Here is a 14,162-nt window from a genome sequence, read left to right as displayed (position 1 = left end):
TCAACTTTGTTTGGTTATTCGCTACTACTCGAAACTGGTACTTTTGTTTTCTTGATTGAAAGTGTTAAAAGTAAAGTTGTAAATAAGTTTGAAGGCCCAAATTTGAAATTTTAGATTTGGGGCCCCAAATTGGAGGAGAAATTTGCACTTTCACTCTCCAATTGAAGGCATGAATCTAAAATTTCACATTTTGGCAAGCCCCAATTTGAAACTTCAGATTTGGGTCCCAAATTGGAGGGAGAAATTGCACTTTCCCTCTCCGGTTGAAGGCCCAAATCTAGAATTTCACATTTACGCCCCTAGATTGGAGGGAAAAATTGCACTATTCTCCAATTGAAGGCCCAAATCTGAAATTCCCCAACCTTCAGATTAGAAGTATATAATCGTTTCATTGTCCACTTGCCCAGCGTTGAAACAAACGTTCCGGCAACATTTCATTTCAGTAGTGAAACGTTTCGCGTTGACCTTGGACGCGCATAAGCCCCACAGTGTTCTAAGGTTGCTAATGTTGCTAGGGCAGGTCTTACCCAAGGAAAGTTTGAAGAAATGAGGAAGTTGCAGCTTCTCTGTAACTTTTGGACTCTCTAGAGCTGGAAGGTTGATGCTGCTGGTGTAACTTATACAGAGATTGGTCCATAGTCTCCATGAAGTTCAATACTTTTGTTTTGATAGTAACTTTATTGGCTCCCTTTAATTCCGTGCATGAGAAGTGTTTATCTTGTGTGGAGGCTTGAGAATTCTTCCTTGGGGATAGACTATGCAGACTACTACACAAGACCATGTTCTCTCAAAAAAAGATTACAGGTCAAACTGCTCCTTCCGTAACATTTTTGCAAGCATACCAAACAAATCATAACTTTCTTTATCTTCCAGCCCAAGGCAGGCCTAGAGAGAACAAGCCCCTTGTTTTTCAGACTTCAGAGCAAAATATGTTATGTCAAACAAATACCAGATTATACATGATCAAAGAGACATATGCCTCTAAAAAAAAGGAGTGTGTTTGCTGGTAGTAGCAAACTTCACTCATGCCTAAGACATTCTAGAAAACATAGCACCACCACCGCATGCCATGCCGGTTAGTGGCAAAAAGATGAGATCAAAGGACCACAGAGCCAGCAGTGCCAATGGTGAGACCCCATGCAAACACTATCAACCAGGATCAGCTTTCCACTATATTCACCTTTTCATCAGCTCTCAAGCTTCACTTTTTCATGGGGTAGCAGACTGCTACGGGAGAGGTGCAGATCATCCATCTCAAGGCAATCTACCACCTGCTTCATGGAAGGCCTGTTCTCAGGTTTCTTGGAAATGCAAGTCAAAGCTACTAGCAATGCTGTTTGGAGCTCCTCCAAAGGTGCAGTAACTTTAAGATATTTCTCAACAACATCTGCCTCCTTTCCCGACTCCTGTAATCTTCGCGCCTGCAGCAGCACAGCAACAAGGACTATCAGGGGAAAAAAAAAAGGGTAGAAATGAAACGAGCTCACCCACACATGAAGCCAAAAAGTGACTTGACTTACCCATGCAGCCAGACTAATGTCTTCTCCTTCAAATGCATCTGCGGGTCTTTTCCCACTCAATAATTCAAGCAAGACTACTCCGAAGCTATAGACATCCACTTTATCAGTAGCTCTACCACCCTCAGCATACTCTGAAAGCCAATTGCATGTACATGCTATTAGTGATGAAGCTCCAGCTCACACTGTTTTTGTTCTAAGAATTTGTAGGATTCATTGCAATTTCAGAAGTTAGTGGCGGTGAAGGAAAACCGTACCAGGAGCAATGTATCCAAATGTCCCAGCCACAGTGGCTGTTACATGTGTATCATAGAGGCCAAGGATCCGGGCAAGACCAAAATCAGTAATGTGGGCTTGGAAATCGGCATCTAACAGGATATTTGATGTGCTGATATCACGATGGATGATCCGTGGGTTGCAATCATGATGGAGGTATGCCAATCCACGAGCCACTCCTAAGGCTATATTGTGTCGGGTGGACCAATCAATGGGTTTCCGGTCAGATCCCTGACCTGTAGTCACACTCCACAGTAAGAAAGTGCATCATTCATGTAGATCAGAAATATATGCTGATCAGAAATGTATGGTCAGATCCCCAACCTGTAGTTACACTCCACAGTGAGAAAGTTCATCATTCATGTATGGAAAAGTGATCAGAGATGCACGCTGGGTTAAATTAAAACTTACAATAAAGCAGTTGAGTTAAATTAAAACTTACAATAAAGCAGTTGTTCAAGAGTCCCATTAGGGAGAAATTCATAAATGAGGAGCTTCACAGTTGAGGACGTGCAGTAGCCCAGCAACTTTACGAGATTTCGATGCTTGATAGCTCCAAGGGTTTCCAACTCCGCCTCAAACCCTCGTATCGATTCCAAACACTGCTTAAGTTTCTTGATGGCAAACACACTCAAGTTTTTCAGCACCAGTTTGTAGACCACACCGTAGCCACCTTCTCCAATCACGTCTTTGTGCTCCAGTTTAGCAATGTGTTTCAATAAATCTCTGGATGAAGATACTGAGGCCCCTCCTTGGAACATCACCAACTTCCCGCCTGTAATTAGCAAAAGGATCCTGATTCAAAATGACTATCAAGAGCAAGGGCTAAGAACCAAGAGCAAGAGAAACTCTTATGTCCAGGCCAAGTTCTGACGTAACATAAGCTCAGATGAAGGGGGATCATTGAAACCAGGCAGTAGTGAGCATACCATTCCCTAGATTGATCTCCTTGTGCTTACTGTTCTTGGACCATCTCCACAGTAGTAATAAGATGCATGTACCCTTGAGGAAGAGAAAAGCCCCCACACAGATCCCAGCAATTGCGATGGTGCTCAAGCGATGTGAAGCCCCTGAAACATAAATTGACACACAAGAGTTGAAACTAGCACGTTGGATGTTTAAGAACGATTCTGAAAGCAACAAAAATGCTCTGCTCCTTTGAATCATATAATCTGTAGCTAGAGTAATGATTGAGACACTAGAGCAAATGGTGATTGAAGAAGAAGGGGGCTGTAGAGAGATGGTTTATCGACCTTTTGCAGTAATCGGATTGAAAGGGGCTACTAAATCATTGACTGATGGAGGGGGTTGTGATGTTGAAGGTGGACAAACAGAAAAGCCCCGATTCCCACATAACCGCAGATTGCCAGCAAACCTGTTGGCAAAAAACTCACAATGAGAACAATATCATGACAAATATAAGAAAAAACAACATGGCCACCAATTTACAAGGAAAATAAAGCACACCTTATAATGTCTACAAGGAATCAAGCTAATACCCCAGAACACAGGTTTGTCATGTAGAGCAGAGCGGCTTGTTTTACCTAACTGATGCTACTTTTTATTTTAGCAGACTTGTAGGTCATTTCTGCAGTCATTCATGCTCTATCCTCGTGTTTCAAAATGGAGCCTGTGTGAAGAGAACCCAAGCAGCCCCATTGAGATTGTGAGTGCATGTGACGTCGTGTATTACCAAGTAACCTGGCATCTGAATAAATCCATCCTCTAACACTCTGAAGAAGTGGTTGCGATACAGAACAATCCTAGATGGGAGCAACAGTCAACTCCTCTCAACCTTTCTCCTGTGGGTATATATATGCCCAAATGCGTCAATTCTATATTCATTTCGTGTAGAAATAATGTACGGGGTACTCCATCCACTATACAGTACTGGTAACCGTGAAATGAAAGCGAGCCTATGTGAAGTCATACCTCACGATGCGAACAAACCAACACTCTTCCACTCCCTATGCAACCAGGTGCATCGATTATCTGAAAGCAAGCCATGATAGCCATCTTCTTCCCTCTGGGGTGACCCCTAGCCATCACATCCCTGATGTGTATGTTGCCAATTAAAATGAGGCATCTAGATTATATGGACACGATGCAAAAACTGCTAGCACAACGTAGTGCAGGATAAAAAGGTTACTGCAGATGAGTAGTGGGAGCATCGTGGTGTGCTCTCTTCATTCCACAGGTGTGAGGTCTACTGTCCAAAAAAGCTCTGCTGGTGGTCTAACCAATGTGTCGAAGAGGAGGCATGTGGTCTGCACTCGAAAGCCTAGCCATGCTAACGATGCGTAAGTGGCTGTTGATGCGCATGTCATGAAGGATTTCGGCCTTGAAAAACAACCAAGTGTAAGCTTTCTTTATCTCTGCACAGTCATCATCAGCGGTAAAGATATCTTTTTCAAAGCCCCCCATAGATTGTCCTGAAAATCATGACCACCTGTTACAAGCAAGCCAGCCCCACTTATCCTTAAGCATTCAGCCTCCATACACAAATGGAGGTAAATCATAAGCATTCTACAGAAGATTTCTCTCCCTTGTGCATGAGACTTTGTACTGAAGGCTTGTCACAGTGTCACTAACAACAGACGAGACAATTGTCTCTAGTTGGCATTCTCGGTAGATTCTCAAATAATCTCCAAAAGAAGGCCTACATGCATATGCCTTAGTACATCAATGTGCTAACAACTTTGGCATCCCCTATACTTCCAGAGATAACTTTCACCAGGTTCCGTGATTCAGGCTAGCCACATCATTTAAACACTAGGGGCTAGGTGACAGAATAGTGCTTCACTTTACAAACAAAAAGACTTGTCTAAATATCCCCACTAAGTGATTAATTTGGGAAACGTTTACTAAGGACCAAGCATGAACCCTCAAAATTGAGTTCACCTTGAGGGAAGCTGAGTGTGAGAAAACAAAGCTCCAAAGATGGTGGTGTTGGTGCAAGTCAATATGAGACAGTGTTGCAAATTTGCTAATGATTACAATCACACATTTATTTCCTTGTGTATGGTACAGAGGAGTCTGCCCAAAAAAGGATCAACTTGTTCATCCCAACATTGATGTGGTAGATGATGGTGGTCAGATAATGCTTTTTCACAGCAATAACAGCCACAGATTCTTTAAAACTTCATCAGCAATCATTTCTTGATAAGAAGACCATCAAGCACCACTGAGGAACTTTTGTTCCACTGAAGCTAAGGCTTTTGCATGAAGTGTAAACCTATTGAGAAAACCTTTGGAGAACAGTTCACCAGTGGATGGTATTGGGTAGCGAGGGGAGCAGCAGCAACACTCACTCACACACACACACAAGCAAGTACATAGTCGTGCTAGCTTGTGAGAGAAAAAGCACTAACACAATAACGTTAGTTGTGCCGAAATGAAAGTACAATAACACGATAAGGTGACACACACTACATCGCTTAGGGTGTGTTCTTGTGCTCAAGGGAACCTGACGAGAGTAAAAATGGTGTTCACACACCACTGCTTGTGGCATAGATGTCAACAAACCCCCTTGGAGTGATGATGTAAACATGTACAAGGATAGGCAAATGAATCCCCAAAAAGCAATAAGCCCAAAGCTTTGCGAAAAACTTTAAACTTTTCATGAGAAAGACCTTCGTGAATAAATCCGCCATGTTATCGTGTGTGTAAGCAGCATGTCATCGACGTACAAGATGATGACCAAGAAACTATCGTAAGTCCTCTATACAGAGAGGGTACTCTCAATAAGACTGTTGCAAAAACCATGTGCAACTAAGTATGCATGTATCTTTTCATACCATGCCCTAGGATCCTGCTTAAGGCCATGTAAGGTTTTCCTAAGCCTACATACATTGCTTTCATGTCCCTTTTGAACAAAACCAAGAGGCTAAGATATACATATACCTCCTCATGCAAGACACCATTCAAGAAAGCAGTTTTGATGTCCAACTGTACATGCAATCCATGCCTTTTGAACAAAACCAAGAGGCTGAGATACATATACCCCCTTGTGCAAGTCACCATTCAAGAAAGCAGTTTTGATGTCCAATTGTACATGCCATCCATGATGTGCTACTGCCAATGCAATGATGGACCAAATGGTGGTCATATGAGACGTGGGCGCAAAAGTCTCATCATAATCGATGCCCTTTTGCTGAGCATAACCTTTGGCATGCCTTTGCAGGCGTAGCAAACTAGAAAAGTTCAGGAGACCAAACCGAGTATACCAAAGCTCTGCATCTGTTATACTGAATGTACTAGACAATGCATGTGCATCATATGCAACTCTCTCATACGCATGTAGAGATCATAACATAAAGTACCAGATGCAATAATAATATCCCCATCACTGCAATCATGTACACTGCATCTGTCATCCATAAAAGGGTCCACTAGGCCGGACCCAGCAATGGCCGAAACGAACACGAGACCCTTCTTGATACCTGGTACATACAATACACGAGAGAGAGTGATTGTCCCACCATTTGAAGCAGTGAGGAGGAGTTTGCACATATAACTATGCCCCCCTTGGAAGCATCGTTTAAGGGAGAGAAGAGATGACATGAATCATGATGTGATGTGCTTGCTAGCACCACTATCAAAGTACCATACATCAGCATCTGTAGCTACCATGCATACATCACATGCATACATCATGTAAAGAGGGATTACAGCTACATTGTACTTGGAATGCCCATTCATTTTGAGCATAGCTAGCTAAATCCTTTTTGTCAGCACTTCGGCCACAAACAGGCCAAAGTGGTGCTGATGCATCGGCCACAAACATGCCAGAGTCTTTCTTCTCCTTCTCTTTTGCAAGCCTCTTCCTTCATTCATTTATGTAGTGCCCTAGCCTCCGACAGTAATTACGTTTACCCTTCTTCTTGGGCTTCTCACTGTCACCTTTGTCTAATCCTTGCCAGAAGAGGCAGCTGTCCCACCTTTAGCTTTGTAGCCGCTAGCACCTGATGCCTTCCCTTGGCCTTTGCCTTGAGCGGCAAAAGCCTAATCACCAACCCTCATTCCCGACCTGTTTGTTCGGGATTGTTCATCTTGCAGAAGCAAAGACACTAGCTCATCAAAAGAAAAGATTGCATTGCCTTTCATGAGAAGCCGAGCTGTAGTAGCAAAGCCCTCATTGGTGTCAGGCAATGCATTGAGGATGGTGGTGACAAGATAACTCTCACGAATAAGCTCATGAATGTTTGCAAGCTGTTCTCGATGGTCTTTAACCTTCATGAGATACTCACATTGGGCAGCGAACTGTCAATTCTCAGCCATCTCGTGTACTCGAAATACAGTTGTAACACTTCTTGTAATAAAACAAATCAGTTGTTTAGGGCTATTGTGTGTGATGTGTGTTTGATTCCACTGCTATCTCTTCTCTCTCTACTCTCAAACCCTAGCACATAGGCACAAGAGCTCAACAATAATATGAAAACATTGAAGGGGTTATGGCAAGACTATGAACTCAACTTAAAAATATGCAAGAAACATATTTAGGTGGTCATGGCACCCAACCACAGGGTAATTGTGTCGAAATTCCTGCTACAGCCTCTTTACCAGTTCCTTAGAATGACTGCTTGAAAGGCCCCATCATGAGCAGAAGCGAGTGCCCAACAAGAAAGTATTTAGGAGGTCAAAACATTCTTAAGACATGAGTGGTACCCAACCACGGTAATTGTGTCAAAATTCCTGCTACAGCCTCTTTACCGGTTCCTCAGAATGACTGCCTGAAAGGCCCCATCAAGAGCAGAAGCGAGTGCCCAACTAAGAATCTGGATTTAAGTACCAGGGTGCAACTAAAAAACTCCGATCCAGGCACCACAATCAGATTGCCTGTGGCAGGATGCCGACAAGAGGCAAATACACTGCCAATGAGCTGGTTATCGGCAGCATGTATTAGTCGTGGTGCACACTGCACAGATATGAGTAGTTGGCAAGCATAGGTCAGTCATGCGAGCTGCATGTGCATCCATGTTTGGGCTGCTTTTGGACCAGGTGGGAAGTCTACATTGGGTGCCCACTCAAGAGGGAGAGCAGCAGCTAGGCACTCAACAAGGCAGTTATTATAAGGAAAAGAGCAGCAGCTAGGCACCAAACACCCAGTAGGAAACTTATATGTTTCAGACCGCAAACCTTGCTGACAGATCAAGTTCCCAAACCAGTCAGCCAACCAATTGGCACTAATCATCCCACTGATTCATTCTGACTCCTCTTCCACTTATGCATTGCAGCACTCTTTCCTACCTCCTCCTCCGAACTCGTTCTAGAAGCATGCTGTCATTCTTGTATTTCAAAATTCAGCAACAGTACACCCACGTCCTACAGAATATTATTCACTGTATTGCTGCTTTAACATACCAGTAGATGCTATAGACTTTGATTTGTAAGGTCGAAATATCCTCCCATTAACCTTTTCTAATTGTAACAAGAAACACTTTAATTGTTCTCATAGTTGTCAAAAAATCTCAATGGAATGGAGAACCCCAAAATATTTTGAAAATGGAAAAATAAAAGTGAAAATGGAATCTCGACACCATGTCATCATAGGGTTAGCTGCAATTCATAGACAGGCTGATAGTAGACATGAGAAAGATCAAGTCAACGAATGCGTAAGGCTAAAATGCGGGGAAGCCACAAGCAGTGGTGCCCACAATCCCATCATTTTTTTAGTGTCAAATGTGACCTTTCCTAACTAAACGGTTTCCAACTTATTGCCGACAACCATAGAAAGGGTTGGCTGGCAAGTTGAGATGAAAAGGTCTCAACAGGGTTGGCAACGGCTCCTCCCTGGCAAAAATGTGAGAACGGACCTGGGACCTTGCCAACTCCAAGTTTTGACAACGGCTTTGAGGGTGTTTATTTGAAAAGAAGAAATAACATTGTGGAAAAAAATAGGCCTCTCTCTCCAAAACGATGAACACTTTGAGGTTACATCACACTAGTGTGAAGACTCACGAGTCAGATCCAAACTTTGTAAGCACTCCATTCATTGGGATCATTCCACCAAGTTGATTGTAAGACAAGTTCCTGCATAGGAGGGGAATCGAATGTGAGTAAATGGGAGGCACCATCCAATGAATGAATTCTATGATGTTAACTTCCACAAAGGATACAGGAAACTTACAGATAAATCAAGTTGCTCAAATTTCCAATGACAGTAGGAATGCTACCAGCAAGAGAATTGTAAGAAAGATCCCTGCCCGAAAGAGATCAAGATTCAGGCCATATACTATGCATAGAAACTACTGTGACATATGTTACCTCTACTACAGAACTTAAATGTTTTTAAGCAAGACACACTATAAGTATATATTCAGTTGTAAACAAACATCCATGTGGGTGTAGGCCCTCGGACCCTAGCTGGTTAGACCAATCCTTCTACCACCGGGCTACACGCACACGGACACCCCTTAGGCTTTCTCAATGTGATCCATGCAATAATAATTAGTTAACAAGAACAAGAAACAAGGACTGTCTATGAAATGTTTTGAGCTAGAAATCTAATCCTTGTAAATATAATTGCCTCGGGTTTTCAACACTGGTTTTCTAAGGTAGTTACAAAGGGAAGAGTTAAAAATGTTACATAACCCACGAATTGATAGAAGTTTGGTTAAAAAAGGTACTGCACATACAAATACACAAACATCATTAGGAACTCAATGGAGTCTTCTTGGGCCCTTTTATTTGGCAGTTTAAGGGAGTCAAACCTTTTCTCTTAAGAAGAAACGTTTTCTAATTTGAAGCTTCAAAACGGCTACTTTATTCGAATTTGAATTTGGGGGGGAAAATGGAATTTAAAATCTAGCGGATAAAACCATATCATGTAACATATCTATGGAAAGCTCTTGATGCGTAGATCACGGATCTGTAATCTCTGCTCAGATCGGAGCTTGTATGTAGAAGTTATGGAGGTCCGAAAATTGTAAAATTGCTTCCCCCCCTTTTTGGGAGAAAAAGTGCACCCTTTGACCACTCTTACACCTCTCTTACAAACCCATGGTTTTTGCTTACATGGCGGGCTCCTATTTGTCAAAAAGTTAAACGTTTCCATAACCTCATGGCAAATTAAAGGGCCCAAGAAGACTCCATTGAGTTCCTAATGTATACATCAATCAATCTTGGAGATAAATACCTTTCGATTATATTCACTATAAACCACAGTGGTCAACATTACACCGAATGCACCACTGTGCCTTTTTGCCATATCTCTTTTTAGTCGTGCAATGTGCTAAATGTAATGGATATTGGGATATCTCCGAGCTTAAGACTTGTGTAATGCCGGATGATCGTTAAATTCCAAGCTTACAACTTGTGAAAAGCCAATTGATTGTTAAATCCCAAGCTTGTGGAAAACTATATATAGCCTAGGACATTAGTTTTACTTTAGCTTTTGAGCCCCCGGACTTTCCTTGGACAAACAACATTTTATATATATAAGTTATTTTTTACTAATGGGAAAACACATAATCCCATTATCACAACTGAGTCCAGTCTTGTGCCTTTGTGGTGATGGTATGCTTGCTTGCCTTCTTAAATACTTGCATGCTTGTGGATTGGGTGTGTGTACTTGGAGCTTGGAGGGAAGATTTCTTGCTTCTCCTCTTCTCCCTCTCCTTCTCCATCTCCATCTCCATCTCCATCTCTCCCCCATTCCTTGCACTCACGTAGGCATTGAGGTTGAGATAGAGCTATCCATAGCTCTCTCCCTCTTTGCTCCGTTAGGATGACACCAATGGAGGCATGGTTAAGGACCCTAGCTTCTCCACAAGAGACGGTTGTTCAATCTTGAACAACTAGAGGTGCAAACGGGCTATAACCCTTGCATTTCTCCCTTCTTCTCCCTCTTACAAAGCGCAAGAGTTTCCATTTTGGTGAACATCTTTGGCGTCATTGCCAAAGAGGCACCCTAGCGTAGGACTCCCTTGCTACACTATTACGAGTGGCATTGAATATTGCACAGTTGAATGTAAATCCATTGGTTGGTTTAATCTAACTTGTGTGTTTTTTGTTGTTGTTTGTTTTTATTTGGAGCTATGGAGCCTTGGAGGCAAGGAGCATTTCTTCACGATCCAGATTCAAGTGTTCAAGTAGGTGCATCAACTCTTTTCCATTTCTGTCGTGGACATGCTGGCCACCTCAAAGCTCGAGTACGTGTCCAGATTCATGTGTTTGTAAGGGCTATTGTGTCAGATCATTGTAATATTGTCCAAGTGCCCAATGTGGAGAGTTATTGAGTTATTGTGTGAACACACTTAGTTGGACATTATTATCAAGGTTGGTAGCCACTAACATTAGATACTATAAATATAAGTCTAGGCCATAGTCATATTGAGGCATTGATCAGTCAGTGATCCATCCGTCATCATTCAGTCATTGAGAACTCGAGCAAAGCTACCACTAAGTATCTCTATTCAGCATTGTATATATTTCATGTTAGTAATATATGGTAGATTAGGTCCTCTCTCTCTACTGTGTATTGAACATGAAGGAGAAGCAGTTTGTGCATGGGCTTAAGTCTATGATTAGGTGCGCTTTTGCAAGCACCCATGCTACAATTTCTTTCATTTCTTGCTTTTTGAAGTTTTGTGAAGGCATTAAGGACTTAATCCCACCATTGATCTTAGCTTAAATACCATTAGCTTGCATTGTGCATACAATAGGAACCCTAGGAGTAGATTAATCATTAGCTTGCATTGTGCACCATTAAGGACTAATTGGAGAACAAGATCTGGATTGTTTGTGAAAAACCTGCAAATTTCTCTCTGGTCGACTTGCCAACGTACCCGACTGACGTGTGCCAAAGCACATTTGCACGTACGAATGCACATCCTATGCACTGCGAAGAACCTTAACCAATCTACTCATTGAAGAGTATAACTAGAAAATATCATTTCCATAATCGTCACAACTCCCAAAATGGTCGTCACCTGACACATCACATGGCTCGCTGCCCCACAACTTCAGTTGTCAGTGCTGCCAGCCCAACGAACGTTTGTTCTCAAACAAAGGTAGCACGCATGTTCCTTCAATCAACTACAACCCAAGAACACACTTTCCTTCATCGAAAGCCTACTGTTTTTTTGGCAAATGCACATTCGCACGGCAATCAGTAGCAGTCCAGCCACGTCTGTTCACTCAACCTGAGAACACACGTTCTCACATATCGCCATGCACGTTCACATACACCTGTCCAATATGCGAATGCTTGTTCCCAAACTCATCCACGTCCGTACACAAGCACATATCCATGCACATTCACTCGTTTTATCCACGCATCTTTCCACATGAGAATGCACTTCTCGCCCCTGTGAACGCAGATTCCAAGGGCCAAGAGAGACCAAAAAATATTGAAGAATTGGCAGAACCCAAATTCCAGAGACTACCTCAAACAGCAACTAAACCAAGCCTAGTTAGCTTCAAGCCAATAATCTGGTCATGTATATGTGTTCTGGGAGGTTTATTGGATACAATCCGCCAATAGAGGAAAGTACTTCGAACAACGCCAAATCCCAAGCACCTGCACTGGCTTCTGCTACCAAGTGCCCATAGGTATCATTGATGGAGTGCCATCCCAGCCCCCTCATCCAGGTGATAGCTTCTCTCATGATGATGGAGTTGGCTAGGAATGGGCAAAGGCCCTCGGGTACTGTGAGCTCACTCGTCCAGCCAATCCAAGTAGAGGTGAGGATTCAGCACCATCCCTTGAGGTTCAAAGTGAGAGGGTGGTAGGGCACCTTGAAGAGGGTCGTGGGTTCTGTAAAGGAAAGGCTTCCCTAGAAGAAAAGCATGCTGAGGCATGCCTGGGAGGTCTGCGGCACCCTGGCAAGGATCTGTGAAAAGGTGGAGGTAGGGACTTCATCTTATATACCTTCATAAGGTTAGAAAAATCTGAACTTACGAATTGAGAGATTTGAGAAAGAAATAGTAGTGAAGAAGGAAAAAGACAAAAACAAAGCATTTGAAAGATCAAAAATAAATAAACTAACAAACCTAGCTACTAAGGAGAGGAAATCAAAAGATAATATCAAACGAAGACTTTTAATTAAGACATTAACCAAAAACAAAAAAACAAAAAAAATACAAAATACAAAATACAAAATAACAAAACAGAGAACTGTAAACTCTAGACCTAAAGCACTAAGAGCCAGAACCAAACTTTAAAAAAGACTTCGACTCAATAGTGCAACCATTAACTCCAATGTCTATCCAAACATGAAGTGTCGGTTCATCAACTCTATCATGCATAGCGTGGACAATAAGCTATGACATCCCTACTCACGTCATCAGTGCGCAAGAGCAGATGCAGGTTTGTATAAGGTTAGTCCAAAAGAACATGCTTTATAAAACCAGCGAACTGAGTTTCTATCACTCTCCGGAGGTGATGGGCATACTCAGCCATGATAGAGACTAGCACTCAAAGTCTGCTCTAGGGTATAACAACAAACAATCACAAAACATAGGAAAGAACCAAACTAAGTCTATATTAAGCTAGAGCGAGAAAGAAAAGACTAAACAAGGCCTACTCTAAGTTAAAACAACAAACCCTACTCTAAGCTAGAACAGGCCACTTTTACAAAAAAGAGTATTGAATTATGAATTAAGTGGGCTTTTCAGCTCCCCACTTTTATAAAACTTACTCCTTATCATTTTAAACATTCCAAAAGCTGAAATACCAAAGATAAACTTACTACGATTCATGAAAGAACGAACCTTTTTCAAAATCTTATTGAAACTACCTTTTTCGATAAGCAGCAAAATAAGATGGCATGATTGAGAGATAAAGGCAAATTTAGTAGAGCAAAGACGAGAGAATCTAAAAAGTTGAAAGCATATAATACCATACTTAGCTGTATCAGAAATATTGGAAGAAAAGTGTGGCATCCGAATGATCTTTAAGTTAGCATATTCAGGTTGTAAGCGTTTGTCATAAATATCTACTATGAAGCCTGAAGATGATTGAGTGATCTTAAGGTCTAAAAAAGCACAACTATCGCTATTTGAGGAGGACAAGTATTAGCAGAAATAAGGTGTTCCATAAAATCAAACTCATAAGTAAAAAGATAAAAATTAGCAAGAAAGACGGTACAATTGGTACCAATTGCTTGCTTAAATAAAGAGTCGTCTAAGGATATATAAAGGTTATCTAGGAGAAAATCTAACCATGTACAAATGTCATCTTTGTCTACAATTTTGGTGAATCTTTTCTTTCTCTTTTCTACATCTTGATTTTTACTTTTTAACCAAGAAAAATCAAAATGCAAAGCTGACTTTTCTACTAATAAAGCCTTGCATCTATCCTTTTCTAATCTATAGACAAAAACTTTCGTCATAAGGGATCTAATCCTTACACGTAAGTCTTCTAAG

General features: G+C 41.7%; 1 protein-coding gene across 1 annotated transcript in view; it reads right to left on the bottom strand.

Moving 5' to 3' along the window:
* Positions 1 to 827: 827 nt before the first annotated feature.
* Positions 828 to 14,162, bottom strand: part of LOC147641402 (receptor-like serine/threonine-protein kinase At1g78530) — a 28,570-nt gene continuing 15,235 nt past the window's right edge. Inside the window, exons 7-14 of the mRNA XM_086821045.1 lie at positions 8,923 to 8,994; positions 8,754 to 8,825; positions 3,047 to 3,168; positions 2,723 to 2,863; positions 2,236 to 2,568; positions 1,775 to 2,029; positions 1,521 to 1,651; positions 828 to 1,421 (exon numbers count right to left, since the gene is read on the bottom strand). Coding sequence (XP_086677171.1) covers positions 1,188 to 1,421; positions 1,521 to 1,651; positions 1,775 to 2,029; positions 2,236 to 2,568; positions 2,723 to 2,863; positions 3,047 to 3,168; positions 8,754 to 8,825; positions 8,923 to 8,994 — 1,360 coding nt within the window. The 3' untranslated portion in view covers positions 828 to 1,187. The remainder of the gene's footprint in view (positions 1,422 to 1,520; positions 1,652 to 1,774; positions 2,030 to 2,235; positions 2,569 to 2,722; positions 2,864 to 3,046; positions 3,169 to 8,753; positions 8,826 to 8,922; positions 8,995 to 14,162) is intronic.

Source organism: Cibotium barometz, chromosome 2, assembly GCF_041138505.1.
Source record: "Cibotium barometz isolate CiBa-2024 chromosome 2, ASM4113850v1, whole genome shotgun sequence".
In the NCBI taxonomy this organism is placed as follows: Eukaryota; Viridiplantae; Streptophyta; class Polypodiopsida; order Cyatheales; family Cibotiaceae; genus Cibotium; species Cibotium barometz.
This window is presented reverse-complemented; position numbering and strand designations above follow the sequence as displayed.